At 46.6% G+C, this 23,151-nt stretch overlaps 1 protein-coding gene across 2 annotated transcripts; it reads right to left on the bottom strand.

Moving 5' to 3' along the window:
• Positions 1-794: 794 nt before the first annotated feature.
• CHRNA4 (cholinergic receptor nicotinic alpha 4 subunit) lies at positions 795-21,760 on the bottom strand. 2 transcript variants are annotated; one of them, XM_033075175.2, is made up of 6 exons: positions 21,173-21,758; positions 19,892-20,043; positions 16,395-16,439; positions 16,193-16,302; positions 6,451-7,831; positions 795-1,386 (listed from the first exon to the last, which is right to left on the bottom strand). In XM_033075175.2, exons 1-6 carry the CDS (start codon positions 21,231-21,233, stop codon positions 1,261-1,263), a joined length of 1,875 nt encoding a protein of 624 aa, XP_032931066.1. In that variant the 5' UTR covers positions 21,234-21,758; the 3' UTR covers positions 795-1,260. The 2 variants fall into 2 exon arrangements, with proteins under 2 accessions (XP_032931066.1, XP_042635741.1); XM_042779807.1 differs by lacking the exon at positions 795-1,386 and adding an exon at positions 4,613-4,917 and having other exon boundaries at positions 21,173-21,760.
• Between the last annotated feature and the right edge of the window lie 1,391 nt (positions 21,761-23,151).

Genomic DNA, 23,151 nt, shown 5'->3' on the forward strand with positions numbered 1-23,151 from the left:
TCCCAGTTCCCAGACAGCCTCACTGCTGATCCCAGCTGTGGAGAGTGGAGCAAATCCCCAATCCCACAGCTGCTAGTCTGGGCTTTGAGCTGTGCTGTCACAGCAGGTCCTGGGGCAGATGGAGTTTTAGACCTTGTCTGCCTCTGCCTGCGCACACTGGTAAAAGTTCATAAGCCCTTCTGCCTGTGAGAGCTCTGAAGGAAGCAGGGAGACACTGAGTTGTGAGCTGTTCCTAGGATGGGAACGCTGAGCCAGACCTAACTGAGCTGGACAGACTGAAACACAAAAAGTTTCATCTCAAACATGAGGAAAAACTGCTTTATACTGAGGGTGGCAGAGCACTGAGGCTGCCCCAGCAGGTCATGGAGTCTCTCTCTCTCTCTGGGACCTAAATAACCTGCTGTAGGTGACCCTGGCACATTTCTTTATTATCCTGACATCATCCTGGATTTCTGGCTTCCCCACAGCTTGGTACCTGCCCCACCTACACCAAGGGTTTTACAGCTCAGGGTGACCCTCTGCAGTTTTGCAGAAGCCATAACTTTGGTCCAGGAGATTCTGAAAGTACCCTAAAGTGTTGCCAATGTGGTCCCAATCCTAACCCCAAATCCTCTCTCCATTCAGCTCATTCAGCCCCAGTCTCCACAGTTTCTGGAGGGCACTGGCCAAAGTAAAATCTGTACAAAATCTACATCTGCTGTGCTAATGACCACTGCTGGTCCCAAGCAGTCATTTAAGCCTTTCCAGACTCTCTGCCTTTACCAGCTGAACACAGACCACATCCTGCACAGGTATCCCAAATCCGGAACTTTATTTATAAAATGACTCATACAGGGACACACAGTCCTGAAAGACTTCAGCCTGACAGGGCAAAATCACTGGGCAGGGCACAGTGAGAGTGCTGAGGGTGCCTGGAGCTATTGCCAGGGGCTGGTTTGTGATGCTGAGCCCCTTCCTGTGCTGCTTGAGGGACAAGCTCGTGTTCTTACACTGCTGAGTATATGCCAATGAATGCCACCATGCTATGTACAGACTTGGATAAGAACTTTTCCCCTAAATTAGATGGAGGAGATGAAAATGGCTTGGCCAAACAATGCAACTTCAGAAAAGATTCCCCGAGAGCTTGGGAGCAGCTCAAGTGTGGACACGCAGTGAATTATTCAAAGGGCTGCCCCCATTTCTCTGTTCTCTTCTTCCAGGTGAACTAAAATCCACAGAGGGGGATAGTGGGACAATAATCTCTTCCCTTTGGTGCTATACTTAGATCATTCCTGCCAGCCACGGCGGGAGGAAGAGCCCAACAGTTCCCAGCAAGCACACAATGATGAACATCCAGAGGAAGATCCTGTCAATGACCATTGCAACGTACTTCCAGTCTTCCTTCACCTGCAACACAGAGGGGAGAGGCCAGTTATTAACTGTTACTGGAGACTAAAATGTATTTAAATAAATAAAATTCTTAGAGCTTTACTCCAAAGTAGAATATTTTCATATAATTCCAGAGATAGGAGGGAGAAGTCCCACTCACACTTAGTGCTCCTATAAAATGGTAAAGGTTTATTCCATCAATCACCCAGACTGCAGGGGTGTGCATGTGAAGTCACAAATCCCCATGGATAACACACCCCTGAGGATAATTAGGGTCATCTGCACACTCACTCTCCCACTTTCCAGCAGCAGCAGCTGTGACTGGGTGTGTAAATGGGTCTGTGATTCAAGCTGGGGGGTAAGAAATGACTCGTTTCCCCATGCTCATAAAAAGATTTGTTTACAGGTTAACAAAGCCAAACTCTTTTTGTGAAGGGATTTACAGCTTTGGGTGAATAAGCAATGAAAATGAACCAGCAAATGAAAGTACCCTCACCCTCCTTTTCCCCCATTTTTGCCTTGCTGTGGGTGGATTTTCCAACAATTCCCTGGAGAGGTCTGGTACCATGAGGCAGAAATGGTAAATGACTCTTTCATTAAGAAACCATATATATATATGAAAACCTCTTGTATTACATTACTGCTATTAATTCCTTGCCCAGGAAGAGGCCTGAGCAGATGGTACAGTTCTATTTGATATGACTGTACCCATCATGATTTCCTACAATTTCCCACTTGGTGATTAATAGACCTGAGGGCTGAAATTCAGCATGCTGCCTTCTTCTTTGGGGAAAACAACTCAGCAGGAGCCCACTCAAACCTCCCCAGAGGCTGTGAGTGAAAGGAGAAAGGGACAGCAAAGCTGCCCAAAATGCATTTTGGTAAAGGAAGCGAGGCAGGTATCAGTGAAATGCCATTTGCAGCAGAGATGTTTCCACAGGTACAGTGTGCTGCTGGGCTCCTTGGCTCAGTGAGCAGCTTTGTGAGCTGGGAAATGAGGCACACACTAGAGACCATATTATATTTTCTCTGAACAAAGCATTTTCAATTTCAAGAACGCCTGAACGTTGTCAAAAGCATGAGAATGGGTTCAATGTTTTCATTCAGTGGATAGATTTATTCCTTTTAAAACTAGCATTGAGTTAAGCCAGCCTTCAGTACTGAATAGGCAGAGAAAAACAACCAGTCTCATCCTGCATCTTGTCACCTTCTTGGGAAAAATCATGTTATCTTATGATTGTAGAGCCCTTTGCACAACCATAAAAAAATTACCCTGGAAACCAAAAACAATTCTCTTATCCAAGCTTCTATAATTTCCTTGGGTTGTGAACTGTAATTTATTCAAATTTTTAAGACCATGTAGTGACAGGACAAGGGGAAATGGTTTTAAACTGAAATAGAGTATTTTAGATTAGAAATTAGGAAGAAATCCTTTACTGTGGGGGTGCTCAGGCCCTGGCACACGCCAGCTGTGGCTGTCCCAGCCCTGGGAAGTTCAAGGACAGGTTGGATGGAGCTTTGCTTGTGGCAGGTGGAATGACATGAGCCTTCCAACCCAATTCTGTGATAAGAGCTCAGTGGATAACTCCCTTTTGCTGCATCTATTTTCTGATCTGTTCATCACTTGCTGAGAATTGGAGTCTGATGCTTAAAATTCCTCATGAGAAAGGCATCTAAGCAAGCCCTGGATGATTGTTTTTATGGGATTAATGTCTTATGATGTAACCAATGTATAAAGCAAATCTGAAATTTCCCTCCTGATGTTCAGCAGGAAAGCTGGATTGAGTAAATAATGCCTATTCTGGTAAAATAGCTTTCTTTGAATATTTATGCTAGTAAGTGCTAGATCACACAAAGAAAAGAAACTTGATGAGTTTCTCTCTGAGAAAAGAGGAAAATAGGGGAAGAACAACTTGGACAGGAATTTGCTTCCTAATGTAATGGTGTATGAAGAAATACTGAGCCCATCTTGAAAATGATGGCTGGGAGAGCATCAGATGTTTGTAAAATCAATATCCAGCTTCAGACTGAGAGCACAGAGGGTGAAATTGGAAATTATGGGGGGATAATGAAAAAAAAAAGAATAAAAGAGGATGAGGGAAAGAAAACGATCTGGATTATTTTTTGGTTTTGTGTTCTGCCACAATTGCAGCATTTCCTGGTGGTCCAGCAGCCCACGTGGAGTCTGATCCACAGACATCTCCCTGACATCCAGGCAGCTGCCAACATCTGCCAGCACAACTCCTGACCTCTGCTTTGATCAGTTTTAAGAAGATCACTCAAAATTATTTTTGGGAAACAATCAGGGGAAGAAGCAGCTGCCTCCCCCTCTCTCCAAGTGCTGAAAAGTGGGAATGTGCAGCTCCTCCCTGCCCCAGCTCCCTGTGGGTCTGAGCCTCAGGGTTTGAGAGGAGGATTGAGGTGCCTTGGTGACATCTGATCCCCAGGACCCAGAGTGTGCAGCACAGCTTAGAGCAGTCCCAGGTGGTTTTACTGTACTTTGTTAAAAATAACCCAGTGAGATTATCCTGTTCCTCCCCCTCAGATTTAGTCCTTCCCATTTTATTTTTAAATGCCTTCATATCAGAGTATTCCACAGATGCACACAGCCATGGACAGAACGACTTCCCAGATGGTGCTGGTGGTGTCTGGTTATTTTGGCTGATGTGTCACATGGAACTTGTTTTGCCTTTCAGTCTGTAATTAATTTCTAATGGCGTTTCCATCATATGCTGGGACAATTCCGCCCTGCGTTTTCCCCAGCGCCCCATTGTGCCTGAATTGTTTGCAGATATCTTTCTGTAACAAACAACTGCCTCTTGCATTTCCCATTTTCTCTTCGCTGGAGCACTTAATTAAATGAGCTATTTACTTTTAATTTAGAAGCACTGCCCCTGTGGCAATGGAGCTTTAGAAAAAAAAGAAAAAAAAAAGACAGGAAGTTAAAAGAAGCTCTGTTCTCCTTCTGGGAAGGTGAATGTCTCTGGAAAAATTGCCCACAAGACAGCGAGATGTGTCTCAGCAGCTGCACAAGAGGTGCCTGCTGATAGATTTATTGAAGACTTCCATGAAGAAATGCCACAATTTGATTTTAGGATGAAAGCAAATTTCTGAGTACTGATTTTTTCCTCCAATAAATTCTCAGTTTATTAGATCAGTTCTGCTCCTCACAGCATATTTCAGTTCCAGAAGATCATTTTCCTTCTTCTTTTTCATTTGCACTGGGAGAAAAAAAAAATTGTGCTTTCCTAATTTATGTTACTTGGGTCCAGAGAGATAAAATAGTGCAGCCCCACAATGGAGTCAGCATTATCCACTCTGAAAACTCAAGCTCTGCCTTCTGTGCCAAGCACAGCTGCTGTGGAACAGTGGAGAAAGTCACCTCAAGTCACCAGGGGAGCCCAGAACCTGCCCACAGCTCATTGCTGGATGTTTTATGTTTTCCTGGTGCCTTTCCTCTCAGCCTGGGCTGGCAGGAGGTTGGGGCAGAGACCAAGGGCTCAAAGTTGCTCCTTTTGTTCTGCTTTTGATGTTTAGTACTGAAAATAGCTTTCTCCTCAGGATGATCACTTAATTTCAAGAGGGAAGAGCAGCAGAAGGTATCAAAAGAAAATTTGTGGCTTCTGAAGACTGCTTCATTAAAAAAAAATGTAGAGGAAGGAACCCAAAATATTGAGTCCATTCTTGTTAACACCAACCAGCTCAGCAGGGAGAATCATTTGAAATGGGAAGTATTATTGGTGTAATATTTTTTCATTTGCACCATGGGGAAAAAATTAAGCTAAACTCAACTGACATCCAAGGGTTTACTTGTGATTATTGCCAGAGGGAGAGAGCAGGGTTTAATTCCTGCACTCCTAATGTGCTTCTGAAGTGCTTTACCCTGGCAAGGAGTTTTGGACTGGCAACTAATGAAGATGAGGATTCACAGCCCATCTCTGCCACAGATTTGTTCTGTGACCTTGAATAGGAAGTTTGTGTTTTGGCTGTAACTCCTCAACATAAGGAATTAACAGTTCCTTCCTCAAAGGGATGCTGTGAAGCAAAATCCATTGAAAAATAGTCCCTTAATTATGATACCAAAAAGTACAGAAATGGGCAGTAGTTTTTAAGCTTTTCTTGCTGCTGCTCAGTGCTGTGGAAAATGCAAATAAACAACACTCTGCATGTTCAGGAAATCTTGTATAAACACACTCTGCTTGCACTGATTCTAAATCTTAAGAAATTTAAATTGTAGACAAAGCTAAAAAACACCTTTTGAATATGGATCTGCCCAGGAAAAGGTAGATAAGACTTTTCTTTAATAAGATTGCTAACTTCAGGTTATCCCTTCATTATGGCCATCATTGCTAGCACACAGCATTCATAGTCCTGCAAGGAAGAGCTACAAGAGCTGTGAAAGGATGTGGCATTTGTTATGTGCATCACTATCTCCATGAAAAAAAATCCTTTCAACCTCTACTCCCTTTATCTGTAACCGTATTTCCCCCCACAGAATAAGCAGGAAATTTGTTCCCCCACCTCCCTGCACAGAGCCAAGTGCTCCAGTGGAAGTCCACTGATGAGGAATCACATCAGGATAGTGAGCTGAGCTGAACAGACCCTGCAGAATCCCCACACCTCCACAGCTTCCCACACCCACAGCCTACTTGGGCAATTTGCTTTCCTGGACTCCACAGTCAGTGATTAATAAAAAGCAGAGAGTGTGAATTCCCCATTTGTCAGAGGCTTAAATAAGGAATAAATCTCTGTTCCTGTGAGATGGCTGTGGATTTTTTGGGTCTCTCACAAGCCCTACTGCTTCTTTGCTGCCTAACAACAACTTTACTCCTATTTTCTGCTGGAGAATCCATTGTTCTAGAGCAGCCCTGAGCACGACCTGGTTGTGCTGTCCCTTTAGCCCTCATTCCAAAACCCCAAGGACATCTCCAGCTGTGCCTACAGTGGCCCAAACCCACAAGTGAGGTATGGCTGAGCCTGCCTCAACATGCACACACTCTGCACAGTCAAGGCTTGCTGTGCCCCCCTTAGCAGCTCATTTTTGACTTTCTGAAGGAGAGCAGGCTCAGTTGGAATACTCACTGAGAAATCAGCATCCTCTGCCCGCAGGTGGTCTGCGATGTAGTGAACCCCTTCCACCGCCAGCTTCAGGGCTGGCGACATCAGCACGAGGTGCTGCTCTTTGCTGCCGTGGCTCTTGCTGCCCTGGGCTGCTGTGCCAGCTGCCTCACCCTTTTTGCACCTGCACTTGCACTGAGGGGGCTTGTGCCGGGGCTGCTCCCCGTTGAGGTGGCACCGCTGGGACGCTGGCGAGCCGCTGGAGTGGCCGTTGGTCTGGGATGAGTCCTCCTGCAGGTAGCAGTACTGGATGCTCCGGGACCTGCAGCGCATCGTGCCCTCCTCGGCCTTGCTGGGGCTGTACATCTGCTGGACGCTCAGTGACCTGCCCTTCAAGACAGAGGTGGGCTGGCTGTCGCTCAGGGGGTGGCAGGGGGGCTGTGGAGAGGAGCAGGTCACCTGCACGGGCTCTGGGTGCAGCACTGAGTACTGCCCAGAGGGGGATTTGCAGATGGGCTGGGGCTTGGCCGGCTCCTCGAGGTGGGCACAGAAGGAGGAGGTGGGGGATGGCTCGTTGCTCTGGGGGCTGGGCGAGGATGAGGTAGTGAAGTTGGGCTCCACGTCCATGTCGGACCAGAGCCTCGGCGCGTTGGTTATCTTGTGCATGGACTCGATGAGCTTCTTGCAGTTGTCCTTCACTGTGGAGGGACGTTTCATGAAAAGGATCCGAGGCACCACATCCAGGAAAACCCTCCTGACCCAGTCTGGCATGGTGTGGGTGCGGGGGGAGCGGTGGTGCACGTTGAGCACGAAGACAGTGATGATGATGGACAAGGTAACGAAAATCATGGTGAACAGGAGGTACTCCCCAATCAGAGGGATGACCAAGGAGGTGGATGGGATGATCTCTGTGATGAGCAGCAGGAACACAGTGAGGGACAGCAGCACGGAGATGCACAGGGTTATCTTCTCTCCACACTCAGAGGGCAGGTAGAAGACCAGGACGGTCAGGCAGGAGATGAGCAGGCAGGGGATGATCAGGTTGATGGTGTAGAACAGCGGCAGCCTCCGGATGATGAAGGAATAAGTTATATCAGGGTAGATCTCTGTGCAGCACTCGTATTTCTTGCTGTTGTAATTGCCCACAGCGTTGATGATGACCCACTCCCCGCTCTCCCAGTAGTCCAGCTGGTCCACGTGGCTGTGCATGCTCACCAAGTCGATCTTGGCTTTGTCATAGGTCCAGGAGCCAAACTTCATCGTGCAGTTCTGCTGGTCAAAGGGGAAGAAGGTGACATCGATGCTGCAGGAGCTTTTATAGATAGCAGGGGGCATCCATTTAATTCTCCCATCATAGAAGAGGTGAGCCTTGGTCAGGTGGGTGACTGCAAAGTCACCATCAGCACTGGGGACAGATGGAAGATAAAAACAGGCTCAGACTTCTCTAGGACATGTCAACTCTGTTAAGGAAATAGAATATTTAGTGCCTGGCTTCCAAAAGACCTGAGAGATGCAAGGGGCACATCATGTCCAAACACCAGATCCATCTACTCTGTCCAGTGGATTTTGAGCTCTTGGCTTACACAAGCCCTGGAATTCATGCACATGTCAGCCTTTCCCTGGCATAGGTCAGTTCCTTGATGTGATTTTTTTCCCTAAAGGTGTCCCAGATGTGCTCTGGAATGGGTTGAGTTTCTTTTAGAGGTGGGAGGAAGTGTTATCACATAGTGTAGCTGTCAGCTCGGCAGAATTATTTGTGACAGCTGCTAAAAATGAAATTGTTGGGTAATCACCCAGCCTTTTACATGAAAAACAGCAAGAACATCCTATTAAAAGGAATAGTGGACATTAATCTTCTGGTTTCCCCTTCAGGAAGAGAATTGGCTTTTGTGGTGTCTTCTCACAGGAACTCTCAACTAGATAACAGCTCAGGAGTTTGTATTGGGATTGCATGAATAAATTCTATTTTCCAGACTTTCTTGGAGGAAGAACCTGAGTTACAAACAGCAGCACTGCCAGACAAAGGACAGGCTGTGCAGGGGAAGAGAGCTTCTGCTAAAACATTGAGATGAATTATTCAGGCTGATATAGATAGAAAGCTCTCTGCTCCTGCCCAGAGCTTCCTGCTGGAGCCAGCCCAGCCTGCAGCCACATTCCCAAAATCCCTGGGCCCTGCTCTGCTGCTTCATTCCCCAGATGTGCCCTGACAGCAGCCAGGCAGTGACAGGGGCACACCTCTCCTCCTCCCCACCAGCAGCAAGAGCATCAACACACGGGGGATCCAGCAGGGCTCCTAAAGCTGCTGGAGGCACAGGCACTTTCTAAATTCATTCTTTAGGAGACCATCATTTATAAGCAAAATTAAAAAAAAAATTAAAAAGACATTTTGATAGTTTCATAGAATCATGGAAGGGTTTGGGTTGGAAAGGACCTTAAAGACCATCTGATTTCAACTCCCTGCCATGGAAGTTTCTTTTTTTCCTCTTCCAGTAGGATTAGCTGCACCAATCCCCATCCAATCTGGCCATGAACAATTCCAGGGATGAGACAGCCACAGCTTCTCTGTGCAGCCTTGCCAGGGTCTCACAACTCACACCACATATTTCCACTTGCCCTGTGAAACATCCTAAAAATGAGACTGGTGTGGTGTTGGGAAATAGTGGCAGCATCTGGCACTGGCTGAGCTGCCTTGGCTAACACAGTTTCTGAGCACAGATGGAAACATCCCCAGTCCTCAGGATCACAGCTCAGATTGTCCTTGAGACAATTTTCTAGGTTGCTTGAATTAATGGAAAAATAAACTTGAATCAGGTTTTACTAAACTCTTCTTTGTTCTTTGTGTTCTTCGGGGCAGATTTTGGAAAAGCCAAAAGAACACAAAGGACATAGTACCACCTCCAAACTGGATTTTTTTCTAAAGATTTAAAACACTTAAAAAAAAAGAAAAGTGGAAACTCCATACAAGACTCTCACAAAGGGATTAAGACAAAATCAGCACTGTGATCTACTCTGAAGCAAACAAACCTGAGCCACTGTACAATCCATCCAGCCCCTGTCTCACCTCTTCTTTCTTAAATCTAATTTACACTCCAGAACATGTGATTTGGATGAAAACCACCTTTTTTTTTTTTTTTCTCCTGAGTTTTGCCAGGAGCGCAGTAAAACCAGATTGAGACATGAAACATTGAAACGTGCACAGCCACTGACAGTCCAGTGCTTGCTGTTCTTGATGGTTTTCTTTTTAAATCTCAGTAGGAATATGGAATCTGATTCTGCATTTAATGATATCTCCGAGGCATGATTACATCGCTCATTAATGGAGCAATATTTTTAATTGGATCTGATTAGAGAAAAGGGGTTATGAGCATCCACTGTGAGTGTTTCCCTTCTTAGGTAGAGCAGTGTGTAGGTGCCTGGATAAGCAATACAGGTGTGCATTTTTCTTTTGAAATCTCTTGGAAAAAAACCCACCAAACTCTTGCTAAAATGGCATCCAGGAATGATAATAATTCATGTAACCGTGTTTCATTCCCAGAAACGCCTTCCCTGGCAGTTTTGCAGTTTCTGTGTGATCACCACACTCCTCTTCTGTGAGATGGAACCATTGTGATGCTGCAGATCTTGTGTGTCATTGGTTTCTGTAAATTATCTGCTTTTTAATGAGGAATATATTTTTTAATTGCTCACATAATAAACCTAGCTTCATCCTGGGTCCTCTTTGGCTCACATGTTTTTACAAATAACACTGGCACTGCCTTCCAGGCTGGGTTTTGCCTGTTTGCCATGGCAGGAGTGAAACCAGCTGCAGAACATCTCTTTGGATTTAGTCAGTGATTGACCCTGAGGAGCCATAAAACACCCTGGATGCTCCTGCCTCAGCAGCCTACCAGGACTGTGCAGGAAATCCTGATTTTACTCAGTGTGTTTGGACTTCTCCTGCAGTTCAATGCAGAGGAATTTGTAATCAGGGTAAATCAGCTACGCTGTGTACATAGAATATCTCCCAGCCAGCCACACCATGCAAAGGCAGTGCTCCCATTCGTCTCACCCTTCATACATCCAGATATTTTTGCCTCCTTCCCCAAGATTTCCACCCACACTGGACCTTCAAGCATGTTGTTTGCTGAACTGGAAGCTGTGCCTGCTGGCACCCTGCCCATGCAGGGGAGCCTGGAGAGATTCTCTCCCCCTCCTGAGTGAGACTTTGGTTCTGCTCCTCTCCACTTGGGAGAGGGAGCAACCAAGGTCACCTGGCTGCTGAGTGCCTGCCAAAGTCTTTCCCCAGTCTCCTCCTAGGGATGAGACAACCAACAGCAAACACAGTTGGGGCTTGGGGAAAGCCTGTGTTCTCTGGGACAGCTTGGCAGTGGGAAAACCCATTCCTGTGCCTACAGCCCTGACTGCAGCACGAGAATCCTGCCTCAGACAGGAGAGCTGATGTGGGGGGACAGAGGAAATCTGCAGACATTCCTTTGGAGCAGCAGCACGTTCTCATCTCACTCAGTGGAGACCACTCTGTTGTGACAGTTGTCACGAAAATCCATTTGGAAGAAGGCGTGAGTGCAAGGCAAACATCACAAGAACTGCAGAATTCAGATACTCAGCCTCTCCTGGTTACTCTGACCTGACAGCTTTAAAAATATGTCAGTAATAAAGCACTGGAGCTCTTATATTTTTATGTCAAACACAGCAGTGCACACCAAGAAAGAGAGAAGACAATTACATATTTTGCTCCCAAGGAAAAGGCTGCTGTGTGCTGTAGCCTTTGATTTCTCATTTTGAGAATAAACTCTGCTCTTTTAAATCTCCTAAATTTATAAGGGTTTAAGGATGGCATTGTTTTATTGACATCTACCAGCCATGCTCCACTAAAAAGCTCTGCTGACAGAGGATTTTTATTTTCTTTTGCCACTTTCTATTTGTTCTCAGAATGCATGTAAATGAGGCACACATTTATTTTAATTTCTGATGATGCAATTTAAATCCAAACACACCTTTAAAAGCCTGAAAATTATCTATACACATATATGGATATAGTAGAATATCCTCATTTAAAGACTTTTTCATCAAAGAGCAGGAACAAAGAAAAACTGCAATATTAGGAGCCTGCACCCTTTTGGTACACATTACAGAGATGCTTTTGGAATATTCAGATTCAAATCCTCTTCAAAGGAAACTAGAAATTATTTTGTTTAACTGTTGTTTTGTGCTACCAAATGATAACTCAAATGCAGTGCTTGGAAGGCACCTCTGGAAATGCCTCCTGCCCAGAACTCCCTGCCCAAAGCAGGTCAGCTACAAGAGGACCTTACCTACTTGGGGTTTAACTATCTCCAGGGTCTTGGCAGCTTGGGTACAAAACCCCTTGGGTGCCCAGGGGGAGATTTGTGTGCACTGATGGAATTTCTTTCAGCTTTTGCTTGGTTTAGGTGTTTACAAAGCAGCAGTAACCAGGGATACTGTGATTTCTGCTCAGCAAAACAGGCACCACTCTCAGCAAAGGCTGGGATGGGCACAGGAGGCTCTGCCTGGGCTGGATTGGGACATTTTGCTCCAATCCTCCCCTTTGCCAAGGATGCTCACCAGACAAGGCAAAGCTCTTGCTCTGTCCTTGGCACAGTGGTCAGAGAAACCCTTGGGTGTGATCAGAGCAGCAGCCCAGGAGGGGGATCCCTCCTTCAGATTTCCTTCTATCAGCTCCTGTGTGGTTGGGTACAGCTTGGCAGCAAACCTCAAAGCATCTGAAGATATCCCTCTCCAGAAAAAAAAAAAACCAAAACCACAGAACCTTCCAGAAGAATCAGGAGAGCTGGAGGGCGAATTGGTGATTTTTTTGTGGCCTATTATAAATACAGCTGGTGCACAATGATGAGGTCTGTGCCAATGCACACAAAGAAAAATGTCAAGTGTGTTTCCAATTTTAAAGGTTACACTGGGGCATCTTTTGGTATTTCTCTTCCAAAGAGCTTTGGGATGAGTCATGAAACCAGTGTTACTCCATAAATCTAACTGGTTGCAAACATCACAGTGCAGTTCACTAGAACAAGCTGTTTCAGTACTTTTCAAAAGAACTCTTTGCTTTTCCATGATTTTCAAAAGCTGCCTGACAGATGATCTTCTCACCCAGCCCAGTAATCCCTTAGTGTCCATTTTATCTCTGTATGAATTCCTCAATATATTTCCTACCCCTAATTACAGAAATTTGTGTTTGATTTTCCTTCACATCTGATCTTTTATTTTTTTTTTTTGTAACTGTGGAGTCTAAGGCAGGGATTACTTTCTGGAACAGCTAACCCCAGAAAATTCCGAGAAAAGAGAAACTTCAGAATTCTCAATATTCCCAGTAGCTTCTTCCCAGGTTTTACAATCACCAGACTGGAGAAGACAAATGCTGGGAGAATACCATGATTATCCAGCTGAAAACCAGCATTAGGCTCAAGGACATGGGCTTGGACTGCCCTGGGCAGCCTTTGGCAGCTGGAGCAGCTGGATTTAAACCTGTGCTTTCAGGGGTTTCTCCTCTGGAGCTCCTTGTTCAATAAGTAACTCAACAACAAGTTGTGGAGCAGCAAAAAAAAACTACCAAAAAAAAAACCCCACCACAAACATAAAATGCAATCCCCAAGAGCTTATTCCCTTGTTAGAGAAAAAAAGTACAACTAGCTTTTTAAACTTCAAATAAACAAAGAAAAACTAAAATGTGCTTCAAGCCATTCATGAATGGGAAAACAAATCAATGCAGAGGATTAGATAATTCATTTAGAGATGATTTGGTGGTGCCTGAAGAGCCTTTACAACCTCAGATAAGGAACAGCCTGGTTTCTGGCAAACAGGAGGCTTTGTCACTTCACTATGAACTCATATTCCTCTGCTGTACATATGTTATGTCACATCCAGTAGAAACTATTTGCAGAGTCTTGGAACTTATCTCATCAAGCCTGAAAATTCAACAGCATATTAATTTCCCTGTAGGATATTAATTTGGTTTCAGATTCCTTATGAATGTTGACAACTACATTCAGTCTCTAGGCCAAACCAGCTGAATTTACTGATTTAATTTGGGTCTCTAGAGTGGGTAAATGCAATGTTTTTTACAATAATGAGCCAAGATATGAGAGTAACCTCACAACAGAGGGTTAGGTTTCCTTAAACACGTAAATCTGAAATCAATTGAAATTTTACCATTTCTGCATATAGCCCAAGATGAAATCAGGAGTATTTGTATAATCTTTCCTAAAGGAGTCCATCCCAAACAGAAATACCATATTTCTGCCAGAGCATGTAATAAACAATAATTAACTCACACTAAACACCCTTAAGAGAGCAAAAGGTCAGTGTGGCCTCTCTTCACCAAGGTTTCTTTGCACATTCTCTTGCTCTCAGAGACCCAGAACCATGCGCAGCTGTGTTAACCTCCCTCTAAACTATATATATTTGTGTATAAAATACGAGATGGAGTCCTTGTTAGCATCACCATGGCTCATGACTATCACTGCCAGCTGAGATGCCCACCAGGAGAAGCCCTAGCTGGGAATGCAGCTGGTGAGATGCCCTCAGAAGATGTGGTGTCCCCTCACTCTGGAGGTTTTGCCTTGCACTTGCCCTGCAATCCCTAAAAAATGTGCAACCTGATGATGATGCTGACTGCAGCTCCAGGTGTGTTTGGTAGGAAGTTAGGTAGAAGAGAGAAGAACATCTCAGGGCAGAAAATATTTTGCATAAGAACAAAGGGAAATACAGCAGTGAAAACATATGGAAGCAATGGAAACCCAAAAATGCCTGGTGCCTAGCTTACATCCATGTTTAATTCATGGATAAAGTAACCAGTTAAAAATGCATGATAGACTCATGACAATCAACAGATGAATGCATGATTATTAATGCTAGGTATGGATCAAGGGAGGGAAGTAGCTGGATTTGGGAGCTGGGCCATGAGATGTCCCTGTGGCAGCAGGTCCCAGCACAGTCAGATTTACCACTGCAAGTCAGAGCAATAAGGTGGGCAGGACTGAAAGGCTCTCAGTGCCCATGAGAGGTTGAGAAGGATTCTGGAGTAGCTGCTGTGGACAGACCAGAGCCCTGGAGTCCCTGTAGAGACTCAAGTGACAGCAACAGTGAATTACAACAGGAGGGCAGAGGGGCAGAGCATGGGAGGGGCAGGGCCAAAGGGTGCCCAGCTCAAGGTCTGGGTGTCCTGGACATCTGGGGGATGTCTTCAGCACAAAACCCCAAAATGTCCAGAGACCTAAAGGTCCCCTGGAGTCTTCCTCATTCCTGGAAGTGTTCAAGGCAAGGCTGTGCAGGGCTTTGAGCACCCTGGTGTAGTGGAAAGTGTCCCTGCCCATGGCAGGGGTGGGATGAGATCATGTTTAAGATATTTTTCATCCCAAACCATTCTGTTATTCTGTGATTCCTTATTTCCAGACTCCTCCTTGCATGGACCATCCTCATCAACCATGCTGAGCTGAGGCAGAGGAAGCAGAGGTGACACATCAGGTTCTTCTGTGCCAGCATCTCCAGCAAAAGGATGGTTTGATGAACAAAGATTGGGTGGGGATTTGTGCCACGTCATTTCCTTTGGCACCACGGTCCACCACAACCACCAGAAGCCCCCAAAATAATAATCCTTGCCATTGTCATTAATGAAACAATGAGAATAACAAGGACATTATTTTTTCCTTGGCTGCCAAGTGAGGCACTTGAGATGCAATACCCCTGCTTAGAGTGTGTCCCTGGAGGGCAGGAAGGCCCAAGCGCCTCTGAATGAGTCATTTCCATTGGGCTAATCTCCAAAAGGTGCTCAGTGAGGATGCAGTGATTTCCAAGAGGTTTGCAATCACTAAACACCACTGAGGATCAGGAATGAGCTAATGGGAAAGATAACAGCCCCTGTGGCCTCCAAAGCTCACAATCCCCTGGGCAGATTCCAGCTTCAGCCATTTATTCTGGGTTTTAAACAGGAGCAAAATCATATCAAGCTAGAACCAGGCAACTGTTTATTAAAGCCTGGCTGCTGCTGTGAGAGTTTTCTCTGGGAGTCAGCCACTTGCAAAGATGCTTTTCTTTGATGGCTGCAGCAAGTGTTTTCTCTGGGGCCTGTGCTGGGGTGGGGGACTGGGATATCTGACATCCTGGGAGACTGGAGAGCTGGGATGGGGGCTCCAGGGACAAAACAGCCTTGGCACTTGGGCAACATTTCTGAGTATCAACAGGCTCCAAAGAAAAAAAGAAAACCACAAGCTGCTCCCTAGGAAGTGTCCATACAAGGGACAGATTCCAAGCATCTCCAATGAGGAACAAATACCAATTTAGAAATCATTCCAGAATGGTATTTAGCTGACCTGAAACCCCTGTTTATAGGCACACAAGCCTGATATGTTTCAGCATATTTTCCTCATTTAAGCCCATCCTCAGTAATTGGCTTTTCCAGTTGATGGTGATGAATTAGGGGAGAGCTCCTGGGTGAAATGAAATTGAAGAGGACTGAAAGCTCAAATCCAGCTTAATTGTGCATCTGACATGTGAAGAGAAAACAATACCTGGCATCCCCCAACAAAACTGGCTGCCCAGAGGAGGGATCATTAGCAGAGCAAAGCCCTTGTGATGAATGTCAGTCATGTCATTTAAGGCATGTTATAGAACCTACATGAACTCTGACCACAGAGACCAAGATAAAGTGGAATAATTGCAGGAAACATTTTAACCTCATGAGGAGAGAAAATTTGCAAGGGTGAGTTCACGCTCTGGTCACAGAGCTCACACTCACTTGTTGTACAGGACAATGTCTGGCCTCCAGATGAGCTCCGAGGGGATTCGGATGGATGTGACATTTTCATATTCCTGGGGATCCCAGCGCAGCTTGTAGTCGTGCCACTCCTGCCAAAAAGGAGGTGGTTACAAAGCTGGGAGAGTTCAGCAGAAAAAAAACAAAAAGAAACAAGGAAAAACACATATTTGGGGGCACCCACCTGCTTCACCCAGACATTTGTGGTCATCATTTGATTTTTCTCATCCTGAAATGCAAGATCAGATATTGGTTACAGGAGCAGATTAAGAGCCCAAAGAACCCTCTTGATTTCCCTTTCATTTATGTAATTACAAATCACCTCTGCAATAAATGTAAGTTCTGTCTGGGAAATAAAAAGCAGATGTTTCTGTCATTTGACATGGGACAGGGCACAGCTGTCTGATACCACTGAACAGCTGAGCCTGCACCTAAGCAATCCTGTGAGCAGATGGACTGGAATTTATTGGGATTTTACTCAGTGCTGATGGAGTCAGCCTGGGATGATGATTCCAGGTAGAGGAAAAAGCTCCCCAGCCTGCCTTTGGCCTGAGCACTGAAGGAAGGGAGTGATGGATAAATAAACCCTTACTCACACACGTGTGCTGGATTCCAGTGCTCAGCTTCATCTGCAAGGGTGTTCTGTGAAACATTATCCATGGACACAGTTCTGGAAACAAGGAGCTTGGCAGCTTTTTTCCTTCTACCAAATACATGAACTTGTGGCACTGTTGATTGGGTTTTCTGAATAAACCTCAGCTGTTCTGCTGAGATGGAATTCTTGGGTTGTTTGGTGTATTTCCATCAATGGGCAGACTTTTCCCAACTCTATGCACAAATAGTATGGGAAGGTAGGACTGTACATACTTAAATAATGTCAGGCATTTATAACGCTGGCAGCGCTGCAGTGGAGTTAATTACTGTTTGCTGCTTGTCTTTTGTGCCCTCTGCAAGTAACTCAGATGAATTACGTGGGACAGAGCCTAGTGCTGGTCTGACTGCTGTCCCACCAGAGTTCAGGGTTTATTTGTGTAGGTTTTTTTTTTATCTCTTGCCTTGGTTACCATCAAACCCAGCTGAGTTGGCAGGGCTCAGCTGACAGCAAACTGCTCATCATTAACCTTGCTCTTGAGGCAGTTCAGGATTGATTGTGAGCATTAAAACCCAGGGAAGCTCTGCCTCCTCCTGCTCCCTGAGCCCCCTCATTCCTGTTGTGGCACCAGATATCAAACCTGAGCAGAGATTCTCTCCTTGGGTTAGGAACCAGAAGCTCGTGGACGAAGGAGGAATACAAAAACACTCCACTGAGAAACAAAGGGAGGGAGCATATCCAGCTGCTTCTTTGGGTGCCAATGGGAGATGAAGAATGCCATGGAATGCCATGCCTGGGCCAGCCCTTGAGAACCTGCTTCTATTACCACTTTGCAATTCAAGCACAGAGGGTCTCCACCACAGCCCCTGCACTGGGCATCCTGGTGTGGCAGGTGCTCCTTTTCCTGGAATTCTCCCCCTGGAACCACCCTTGGTGGAACCTGCATCACCACACCACCCTCCTGACCTGACTGAGGCACAACTCCAGTCCCATGGGATTATCTGAGAGGGGTTTGCAATGTGCTAATGCCCAAGCTCCTCCTTGGCATGGCTGGATGCTCCTCATGGAGCCAGCCCAGGGGACAGAGGTGACCCCACAGGCACGGGGGTGCTGCACTCCCTGGCCCCTTCTCTCCAGGTGAACACAGCACCTGAGGTCCTGCACAGAGTCCAAGCTGTCTCTCTGTGGCTGCTCCTGGACACGTATTTGATCTCTCCCCCCTTATTTCTGGTCTCAGCCACCCAGGGTGAGGTAAGGACATGCAGGAATGTAGAGTTCCCCATTGATTTCTGTTCCCCTGCCTCCAGCTTTTGTCAGCAGGAGCTGGGCTTTGAATACAGCTCTGATTTCCCTTTCAGACTCCTTGTCGTTGGGAGCTGAGCATTGTGTCTAACAACTGCAGCAGGGTTTGCACCAAAACTGTCAGGGTGGGGAAGGGGAGAGGAGCTGAAGAGCCCCAGTGGTGGCAGCAGTGTCACCAGTCACAGACTGGGGCAGGAGGGGTGAGAGCTCTCCTCCAGCCATGCCCACAGGTCCTGGCACAGCTCTGCCTGCAACTTGCACTCCTAACCACTGACACAGTTTTAAGAAGATTAATTTTTCTTAAGTAAACTGGGGAAGCACTGTGGAGCAGGTGTATCGATCCCCTCTTCCACGATTCAGCAGCTGCATAATGGAAAGTCTCTCTCATGCCTCCACAGTCACTAATGTCTCATCTTTAGTCTTATCAATTATTCAGATGAGAGCCATGCAACTTCAACATTAGCAACTGCAAACAGCCCTGGATCCCTCAGGCTGACGTAAGAGCCAGGAGGGGAATGGGAGAGCATCGCTGTGCTGCAAAGCTGGGAGTCTTGGCTTCTGCAGGAGGAGATGAGACCCTCCAGCAACTGGTGGCTTTGACTCCTCACCTCCTGAACCATCTCAGCTGCTCCTTTTTCATCTCAAAAAGCTGATTTCAAAATATAAAACTGTGGGGATAGCCATCTGCTACGATTGTCCCACACCAGTCATGTCTTCAGGTTGCATTATTCTTTCCATTATCAGAGAAATCACAGAATGGCTTTTATTGGGAGAGGCTTTAAAGCTCATCCAGTTCCAACCCTCTCCAACACCTTCCACTAGACCAGGCTGATCAGAGCTCATCCAGCCTGGCCTTGAACATTTCCAGGACTGGGGTATCATCACCCCTTTCATTCTGCCACACAACTACAGTAAAAAGTGACAGAGGAGCCCCCTCTTCTGAAAAATAAAGGGGTTGGACAAGATGGCCTTTAAAGGTCCCTTGCAACCCAAACTATTCTATGAAAGCCAGTCCAATACCTGCTCAAGGAGTGTGCAGCTGCACAGACACTGTCCTGGGAAGTGCCATGTGCAAATACGGACAGGAAGGAGGAAAATGCAGGAGCAGGATCTGCACAAGCTCTAAAGCCTGTGAGTGTGTCTGGCATCTGCAGCCCTGCAGGGACCTCCTTTGTCCAACACTTGACCCCAACACTGTGCCAGAATAATCCCATAAATACTGTTTCAGTGCACATCAGTCTGCATGCACACCAGTTTAGTACAGTTTGCACATGTGTGACTTCTATCTTAGCAAACACTCAGAAAGAATTTTCTTGTTAGTATCTGCCAGATTAACTAAAAACCCTCAAAACTTTCATTTGCAGAAACCTCTTCAGGCAATCTCTCTTCCCAAGGTGTGCAGAGCACTGTCCCTATTAGCTTGTGTAAATTAGTGTGTTAATGACCATGGCTCAAATTCCAAATTAGGTATTTGATTTATTCTTTTGCCAGAATTCTCTGGAATTTATGCCAGCAGCTCCACCACCCCGCTGTGATCACTCCCATGAGTTTTGATGGGAAATTTGGGATTTTGCCTGTAGTAAATGAAGAGTAAAGAATCCACTTTGATGATCAGCTGCTCACATGAGTAACCAGCTCTGTCTGCATGACCACTCTTCTCTGCTGAGGGCAGAGCCTTCCCAACCCACCCCTGGATCAGCCAGTCGAGCCCACAGGCAGCAGGAGCCTCTCCCTGTGTCTCAGCCTGGCTGATGCTGGCCTTGGTGGCACAGGGAGGTTGCACTCACCACATCGATGAGCTGGGCGATGGACAGCCCGAAGCGCACCAGCACCACGTCCGAGATGTTGGCCACGGGACGGGACCACTTGTTGTAGCCCGAGAAGAGTTTCTTCAGGAGCCGCTCCTCGGCGTGGGCTCGGGTCTCCACGTGCCCAAAGGCTGTGGGGAAGGAATGGAACACCTGCAGGGGCAAGGGCTGGCACGGCTGGAGCCTTCTCCAGAGGGAACTCCAGCCAGCCACAGCGATGGGGACACACAGGAGGCTGATTTGTCTCCCCTCTGTCCCTGACACTGCCAGGTGTTCTCACTCTGTTCACCTACTATCACAGAGCAGGATCAGTGGGGGCACCAGTAATTCTATTTAGAAAACACTACACGAGCCATTCTTCCCTGAATCTCTCTAATTTTTACTTTGTGGCAAGTTTCTAGCACTGGAGTCGGCAAGCAGGGAAGAGGGATGCTGAAGGGCAAGCCAAAAAGGAAAAAGTAGCCTCTTGCTGGGAGATAGGGATTTTGAGTCAGATTTATGGATAAAAAATTTATTTTACCTGTATCAGGGGGAAAAAAAGGCAGACTGAAATTCAGCTCTATAACCTGCTTAGTGGATATTTTACAAAAACAATGGGAGAGGGAAGAGGATGGTGGAGAGCACAAGTTGGATGACAAGATCCCAGTTTTGCTCAGGCATAACTTTAAAAGTTGGAGGCTGCGAGGATCAGCCCTGACCCCACACGTAGGCTCCAGGAGCTGTCAGAGGTGCCTGCTGGTTTTTAAAATTAAAGCCACGTTTCACTCAGGGGCTGTCGGAGGAGCTGCACTCCCGACAGAGGGGAGAGGCAGCCGGGGGCTGTCCCCACGTCCCCTGGAATATGGCTTCTACTTATGGAGCTGCCCTGGATTATACAAAGGGAAGCATTAGCCGAGCGCTGGCTGTGCTCTGCCCAGCCGGAGCTGTAGCCCCGAGACACATTAACACGCTTTAGCCAGGGAGGAAAAGCCCAGGGAGGATGCAGGATGCTGAACCCCTGCTCAGCATCCTCCCCCCGTCCCCTTCCCACCGTGCCTTTAGCCCTTTCTCCATCATTTCAGACAAGGAGCAGAAAATAAAGGCAAAGCGCTGCTCGGCAGGGCTGGTGCTCAGGGGACCAGAAATGATGGGGCAGAAGGATGGAGGAGTCAGGGAAATTCCCTGTTGGCAGGGGCTGGTCTCTGCAAGGTGTCTCTGAGAGGGGTAAGGGAGGGAAGAGCTGAGGAGCAGAGCAGGGGAGAGGAGCTTTCTCAAACTTACCGGGGAAAATGCTGGCACACAGCAGGAGGAAGAGGTTTCCCTTAGGCACCAGAAATCCCATGGTGGAGCAGAGCTTTAGTGTGCAGAGCCTCCCGTCAGGGCAACTTTTCTGCTCTGACTCTTTGGATCCTCCAGGTTCATTCCCTTAAACTCCCTTCACTCTCTCTCCCTCTGGGAAGGGACAGCAGCTGGTGCTTTGTTGTTTTGTATTTTTTCTCTTCTCTCTTCCAGCTCTCCCTCCCCGAAGGATGCTGTTTGCTGGGACGCTGCTGCTCCTTGGCTCACAAGAGATGTGCAGGGTCTGCAGAGAGCTCCTGTGGGTGCCCAGCCTCCCTCTGCTGCTCCTCTCCCCTTTCCTGCCTGCTGCTTTATTCGCTGCTGCTGCTTTCAGCCTTCCCCCAGCCCTTGGGGCAGCCTTCGCTCGGGTTTTGCTGCTGCCGGGCCCCCGATGATGCTGGCAGTGAGCACAGCGTGTTTGTATATTTAATGCAGGCAGACCTGCCCACTCCTGCCTAGGAGGAGCAGCGGGAGCAGAGAATCCCTGCGCTCCAGCAAACAGGCTGCAGGCAGGAAAACTTTTGCAGGAGGAATAGAGGGGGAGATGCAGAGCCCAGCTGCAGCCAGAGGTGGATGTGGGGCCAGCTGGGATCTCTAGAGCACCGGAAGCCCAAACAGTTCTTAATTAACGAAAGCTGTCTCTTTAATCTCGTCCAACTGCTTTTCAAAATCACTCCAGTGTAATTAGACTGAGATATTTCTGGCTTGGGCACGTATCTTTGCTATCAATAATTACTGGGGTGATGAACCTGCCCATGAGAACAGGGTCTGCTGTGCTTGCTGCTGTACAAACACAGAGTACAAACACAAATATCAGTGTCTGCCACAGGAAATATTGCAAACCAGGGGTGAGACCGAGACAAAGTCACCTGAATTTATCTATATGTCTGACTGTACCTTAAATGCATCACAAAAAACTCTGCTGAAGTCTTGAAAATTTGGTGGAGGAAAGGAAAACTCCCTGTGCTAGCAAGGAATTACCACTCCAGCCCTTCATCTCACATCCCTGATTCCTTGCATGGGAGACAAGGAGTGGAGCTCTCCCTGTTTCATTCCAAACTAGCTTTGATATTAACACAATTACTTCTACACGGATAGCAAATGGATTTAATTTTCAGGCAGGGGTAATGTTGCCAGCTGCAAAATTAATCAGAGTCTGTTCTAATAATATTAGCTACATATTTTATGTATAATAATTTCCCTACTCCCAAAGCATCTCAGATATCTTCCAATATAATAGATTGCTCACTGCAAATGGGGAGGATTAGAGTCACAAGAGAAATTAGGTCTGTAGTGAGATTATAAATAACATCAGCGTAGTACCAAACTCCACTTGTCTTGTTTTTCTTATCTCATCTCTTCCTCAACTATTGTCAGCCCTTCCAGTGACAAATCCCACTTTTTGGGCTCCTGTACAGTTGCCTGCTTTGCTTTCAGAGTCCTGACCCTCAGTTCAGCACCTGAGTACCTGTGATATGCTATAAAAATCTGTAGTGCTCATTCCAGGGAACCATCCAGCATTAATTTAATAAGCAGCAGATGTGAGATCAAATTAACTCGGATCTGAAGCGTGGGAAACATCCTGAGAGCCAGGTCCTGTGCAGCTCTGAGCTCCTCCAGGGGAGCAGAGGAGCACTCACTCCTCACCAGGGTCAAACAGCATCACTGTCACCTGCTGCAGCCACACATTCCCAAAGAGCTACCAAACACCTCCCAGCATTTCCTTAAACGCCTTTTCTCTGTGGCATCCGAACTCTGCAGGTCCTTGTACTCCTTGTTATGTCCAGCCCTGCTCAGTTCTGACCCAGCAGAATTAAAGGAGAGAATCCTGGGTTTCTGCTCACCTACACCCAGCCACGAGCACCAAACACAACAAACAAATAGGAATAGGAATAGGATTAGGATTAGGAATAGGATTTCTG

The sequence above is a fragment of the Catharus ustulatus genome, chromosome 17, assembly GCF_009819885.2.
Source record: "Catharus ustulatus isolate bCatUst1 chromosome 17, bCatUst1.pri.v2, whole genome shotgun sequence".
NCBI lineage: Eukaryota > Metazoa > Chordata > Aves > Passeriformes > Turdidae > Catharus > Catharus ustulatus.